The 6000-nt window shown below is 38.6% G+C and overlaps 1 protein-coding gene across 1 annotated transcript in view; it reads left to right on the top strand.

The window, feature by feature from the left end:
• Positions 1–510: 510 nt before the first annotated feature.
• ACP3 (acid phosphatase 3) overlaps positions 511–6000 on the top strand; it is a 59989-nt gene continuing 54499 nt past the window's right edge. The window contains exon 1 of the mRNA XM_069550523.1: positions 511–705. Coding sequence (XP_069406624.1) covers positions 580–705 — 126 coding nt within the window. The 5' untranslated portion in view covers positions 511–579. The remainder of the gene's footprint in view (positions 706–6000) is intronic.

Here is a 6000-nt window from a genome sequence, read left to right as displayed (position 1 = left end):
CCCCAAATATCTTAAAGTGTGACTAAAAATTCTCAAAACAAGTTGCTCTTAATTTTCTTCAACTTAAGAATAGGCTACATGAGAGTTTTAGGGAAGAAAGCCATCTTTGGCCTGGAGAATATACCCAAAATATGTATCTGCAGTTCCTTCCATATTTCTCTTCCTATAATTCTAGATTACCAAAAAGATTAGGAATCACTAACCTAAGTCTTCCAAAGTTGAGGTGTAATCCTTTCCCAAGTGACAGCCACAAAGCAAATGTATCACACCCCACCTAAAGAAAGGATAAAAATAAGGCAGAAAAGAAATGTCTAGCCATGTGCTATATGACCCTGAGCAACAGCTCACCCCTGTCTGGGCCTCAGTATTTTAACTTAAATCCAGAAGACCATGAACTCTAACACTCAGCCAAAACTGATCTGACCGGATACAGGCTAAATCCCTCCCCAAGCTACCTGGAGACTGGCTCCTCCCAGTTCCTCCTTCCCTTTCAAAACCTTGGTTAAATAGCTTCCCTTCTAATGGCTTTGCCCTGGAAGCAGCACGTCCCAACTCTAGCCTGAAGCAGCTCTCCCCAAGATGAGAAATGCTGCCCTCCTCATGGCCAGGGCAACAAGCCTTCACCTCAGCCTGTTGCTTCTGCTTTCCTTCCTGCCAGACCTGGACCGAGGTGTGAGAGCCAAGGAACTGAGGTTTGTGACATTGGTGAGTAGACTTCTCTCATTGCTTTTCCTTTAAATCTGTTTGCTACCAACAGGGTCTGAAAACCAAGTATCAGTTTCATTTTACCCTAGTATAGTCTCCCAGAGACCCAACTTAGAAAGTGAATAAGCAAGCTTTGCAAGTTCCTTGTAAAGAAGAATGAACGTGTCCTAACAAAAGCGTGTTTGGTTTGGCTATTTTTTACTTTGCAATTGTTATCCACCTAATCACTTACTTTACAACTGCCTTAAATGTTTTCCTCTTGATAACCACACAAGAACAGGAGGTGCCTCCTTTAGGTCTGTTTAGCACCAGTAGCTAGACTGGTTTCATTTAGTTTAATGATTATTTGTCGGCAAGCCAAAATACTGTCATTTTCTGTTTAATAACCCCTTCCCTTTTTGTTTATCAGGAAACTAGAAAATATATTTATAAGCAGTCATTGAAACATAAAAGTAAAACCCAAGAATTCTAGGATGACTTCCTGAAACAGATATGGTTGATCATTAAAATCATGTTTTTCCCCACACATGTGACATGTTAGGAAGCATGACAAATTATGAAAGGGGGATGGGGAGGCTAATGGATGTTGTCAAGGAAAGAAGATATACTGTTGGCATCATTTTAAAAAGTAGATAGGGAGAGAGTTTGTGAAGTTAAAGGGATTAACCACTTTACTAACAGTCCTGAAATTGATTCTTTTATATCTCTTGGTTTCTGTCTTGATCTTTGATTGTCTCTGTTTTTCTATTTCTCTTTTTCCTGTTTCTCTCACTGTCTCTCTGCCTCTGACCCTCTCCATGTATTTTATAGGCTCTCTCCATCTTTTTTTTCTTTATCACATCTTTTCATTTGATACAGTAGAAGTATGCTGATAAGTACATTTTCTTCCTGAAAGAATATCCAAAACTTTATACTTTTAAGGGAGGTTACCTTTTACATAAAAATTAAACATGAAATTCTTATTTTCTCCAGCTTGCTGTACTCAAAATTTCTTTCTTTCCCTTCTATAGAAAACATTTCATAACAACATGTTTTTGCAAATCATGATTCTTCATCCAGTACATCTTTACTAGGTCATGAGTCAACAATGAGTGAGAGAGAACCAAAGGAACATATTGTCAATTTATTTACAAAAGATTCACCAGTGTTCACAGAATTCAGGCATCTGTGTTGAAAAAGAAAGTCTTTATAACATGGAAATCCATGTGAGTTAGACTTTTACTTATATCTGCAGAAACTGCACTGTCAACACTGTGACAAGCTGGCGGAGGGGTAATCTTCGAGATATTACAGTGAACTCGCACCTAACTACATCTGGTCCATTCTCTCCTCCATGTTTTACAACAGCCCAGGCTTGCTTCCCTGGCTACCAAACTGTTGTAGGCTTCCTTTCTCCCACTTCAATCTTGGTTAACATGTGTTCAGGAACTACAAGTTAATTCTTCCTTAAGAAAAAGCTTACAAAGTTAGCTCTCTTGGAACTAAAAGATTTAACGATCACTATACAAGACTAACGTTAACAATTTTTCCTACCACAGCTTTCTTCCATTAATGGTAGATTGAGGCAACAATACATTTTTCTTTGCCATAAAACTATATCTAAGGACTTAAGCCAGAAGATATCTCTATGTTCTTTTTACTGATTATAGAATATATCTGACTATAAATGGTTCAATTATATACCCAGGGAATTCCCTAAAAATGATTAGGAGAACCAGAGTGAAAGAAAGATTGTTGTTGCTATATAGTCACTAAGTCCAGTTTTTTTGCAACCCCATGTAGCCCACCAGGCTCCTCTGTCCATGGCAAGAATACTGGAGTGGGTTGCCATTTTTCTCCCCAGGGGATCATCCTGACCCACGGATCAAACCCACATCTCCTGCATTTCAGGCGGATTCTTTACCACTGAGCCACTGGGCAACAGTTCTCAGATTTAGCAAACAAAAATCTCAATGAGATTTTCAATATGAATTATGTTACATTGTCCTCCCAACAACCCTACAAAATAGGGTTACCAGAAAACACAGGATGCCCAGTTAAATTTGTATTTCAGATAAAGAGCAAATAGTTTTTTAATATACATATGTTTACATGCAATATTGGGGCATCCTACATTTTTGTTTGCTAAATCTGGGAACTGTTCTATGAGGTTTTTGTAAAAACCTTATTAACCCTGTTTTCTAGTTGAAGGAATTGAGGCACAAAGAGATTAAGCAACTTGCTAATGGTCACACAGCTAAGATTTGAACCCACGCTGTATGATTTCAGAAACCTGGCCTTAATATTAGACATATTCTGTTCCTGCCATGTATGTCTAACCCAGCACATGGAGCTGAGGCCTCCCCATCAAGGTCTGTGTGTTGGCTTCACACATATTCAGCAGTGGTTTTCCACTGCAATCCAAGAAAAATAAATCTTCCTCATTCTGAAAAACTGTTCTTGGCAGAAATAGCAGGGAACTGTCCAGTTCTTGTTCTCTCATGAACAGAGTCACCATGTGCCTTTTGAAACAGGTTCACCAGTGCGTATCTAGTGGAATGCTAGTTTGACAAGATGTTAACAGGTTTTGCTTGATTTTAAAAAATAGGTTTCTATAGTCAAATCAGTTTGGGGAAGAAAATGTGAATTAAACTGTGTTTAAAAGTCTCTTAAATGTGGGACTTTGCAGAGTCTTTAATATTCTAATATAATGTCCTTAAAGGTTCTACTTGACCTTTCATCATTTTTCACCAAGGAGAATTGAAGATATTAGATAGTTATCATGTCCACTGGAACACTAAGCTAACAGGTTATGGTGTTTGCACTCAATTTCTACCACCTGTGAATTCTAATGTATTTTGTCTTGTGGAGACACACTTCTGTGTGTAAGTACACTTGAGGAGGGCTTCCTAGGTGGCATTAGTGGTAAAGAACCCACCTGCCAATGAAAGAGACATAAGAGATGTGGGTTCGATCTTTGGGTGAGGAAGATCCTCTGGAGAAGGGCATGGCAGCATTCTTGCCTGGAGAATCCCATGGACAGAGGAGACTGGCTGGCTAGAGTCCATAGGGTTGCAAAGAGGTGGACATGACTGAAATGACTTAGCACACACAGCTTGAGGAGAGGAGAAGCTAGAGAGAATAGGCAGGGGATACTACCAAAGGTCAGAAAGAGCACAGTGTGGATCCAGTTAGATCAGAAAGCAGTAGAATTGGAGGAAAAAATATCAATTTGTTTTTAAAATTGTGAAGGCAGAAGAATCTCTTTGGGTTGACTGTGTATATTAAGAAAGAGAAAGAAGTCAAAATGACCCTGTTTTCTATTTTTTTGTCGGGAAAATGATGACATAGTGGAGACAGGATACATCAAAGGGATTAAACATTTGAACCTCTTGAAAAGAAATATGAGAGGAAATTCCCTGGCAGCCCAGTGTATGGGACTCAGCATTTTCATTGCCAAGGTCCCAGCATTCAGTCCCTGGTTGGGATAGATCCTGCAAGTTGCATGATCTAGCAAAAAAAAGAATAAAGGGATGTAAATATCAAAGAAATTTACAGTATTGTATATTACACAATCCCATACAATGTAGTGGTTAAAACTGCAGGCTCATGAATCAGACCACTGGTGTTTGAATGCCAGCTCAACCTCTTCCAAGCTGTAGGACTTCAGATGAGTAACTTAACCTACCTGTGTCTTAGTTTCATCAACAGTAAAATTAGGATAATAGTATTTCATGGAGATATTGTGAGGCTTGAGTTAATATACAAAAGTACTTAGAAGCCAGTCTGGTAAATGCCTTAAAGTTTGCAACTACTGTGTTGTGTTGACTATATATATACTCTACATATACTCATTCAATTACCTCATGTGTGTGTTTTGTTTTTTAAAAACAGTAACCTGAAGGCTGCTTCAGTTTATTTACATGAGCTTCTCTCATATTTTAAAAAATAATGTTCATATAACCAGTTGATTAAAATGTCAAATTTTTTCTATCTGTTCTTGTTATTCTCAAACGATGAAGTATTTACATGTCCTTTTGCTTTTAAATTTGATCAGTTTTCTTTCCAGATTTAGGCCCCTGGCCCAATAAAAACTGGAAAAAGTATATATTTAAAACATGACAAGTTAAACAGATTTTACTCATTTCAACCATTGTTTGACTTACTAATCTGTTGATCTGCACGTCTTTTCCTTCTTAACTTTTGATACACACATGGTTCCTTCCTAACCTTTTGCCAGAATGGATTACAATTGCCCTTTTATCTGCTTTCATCTTCACTGCCCATGTTTGAACAGTACCTTTGATCACAGGCAGGAACTTCACAAGGGTTGTTAACCTCCTTCTCACTTCTATTAACATAAAAATTACAGTTACAGCTACCAAATTATAAGCATCCACTAGATGCCAGTTTCCTTGCACTTTGCATTTTGAATCCCCCAGATGATCCAGTAAGGCCTGTGATATCATCTTGGTATTACACAGCAGAAATGGGGAGGCTCTGGGGCTTCTCTGTGGTATAGTGGGTGCTGCAACTTTCAGGTGGTACATCTCCTACTTGGGGGTTGGCTTATAAAAGACATATGTAGCAGATAAAACTCTCTCTTGGAAAACAATACCAGGGCTCCAGCCTCAATTCACAGAGAGCCCTCTGATCTCTTTCCCGTGTGCTGTGGCCCCCTAATTGCCAGGGCCGAAAAGCCACCCAGGGAACCTGTAGGTCCTTCAGAGTCATTTTCTGTACAGATCACTCTGAACTGAGGGTTGGTACTGGGACAAGTAAGAAGCCACTTCAGTTTACTTCATGAGCTTCTCTCACTTTTATGCCTGTGTATTTAGCAAATTTTCAGGGTAATGAACTGATCAGGGACATTATATTGGGCTCAAGTCATTTCAGCCAGCCAGGTTGGCACCATGGGCTTTTGAAAGCTTTCAACACGTCCTAAATCCAAAGGAAGAATTGGTTATTCATCACAGTTAGGAAAATAAAAGTGGGGAAGAGATGATTAGAAATTAACAGAAATGGTTTTTGGAGGAGGACTATTTCCCTTTGCTCAATAGGTAGTTCTCATTTGCCCTAATATGCTGCCTGTTGTTGCCAGCAGGAAAGGAAATATAGTGGATAACTAAGTTAAAGCCTGAATAACGTAACAACAATAACCAAAATAATAGTAACCAATACAATAACAAATCTAATGTGCTAAATATATCCTATATGTTCAGTACTATGATGATAGCTTTGCATGCATTACACATTTAATTTTCGTTCTCCTCCTATATGGGAAGTAACGATCTCATTTTACAGAGAGGGAAATCG

The sequence above is a fragment of the Ovis canadensis genome, chromosome 1 (genome assembly GCF_042477335.2).
Source record: "Ovis canadensis isolate MfBH-ARS-UI-01 breed Bighorn chromosome 1, ARS-UI_OviCan_v2, whole genome shotgun sequence".
Taxonomy (NCBI): domain Eukaryota; kingdom Metazoa; phylum Chordata; class Mammalia; order Artiodactyla; family Bovidae; genus Ovis; species Ovis canadensis.
The sequence above is the reverse complement of the archived record's forward strand: the minus strand, read 5'-3'. Positions and strand labels throughout refer to the sequence as shown.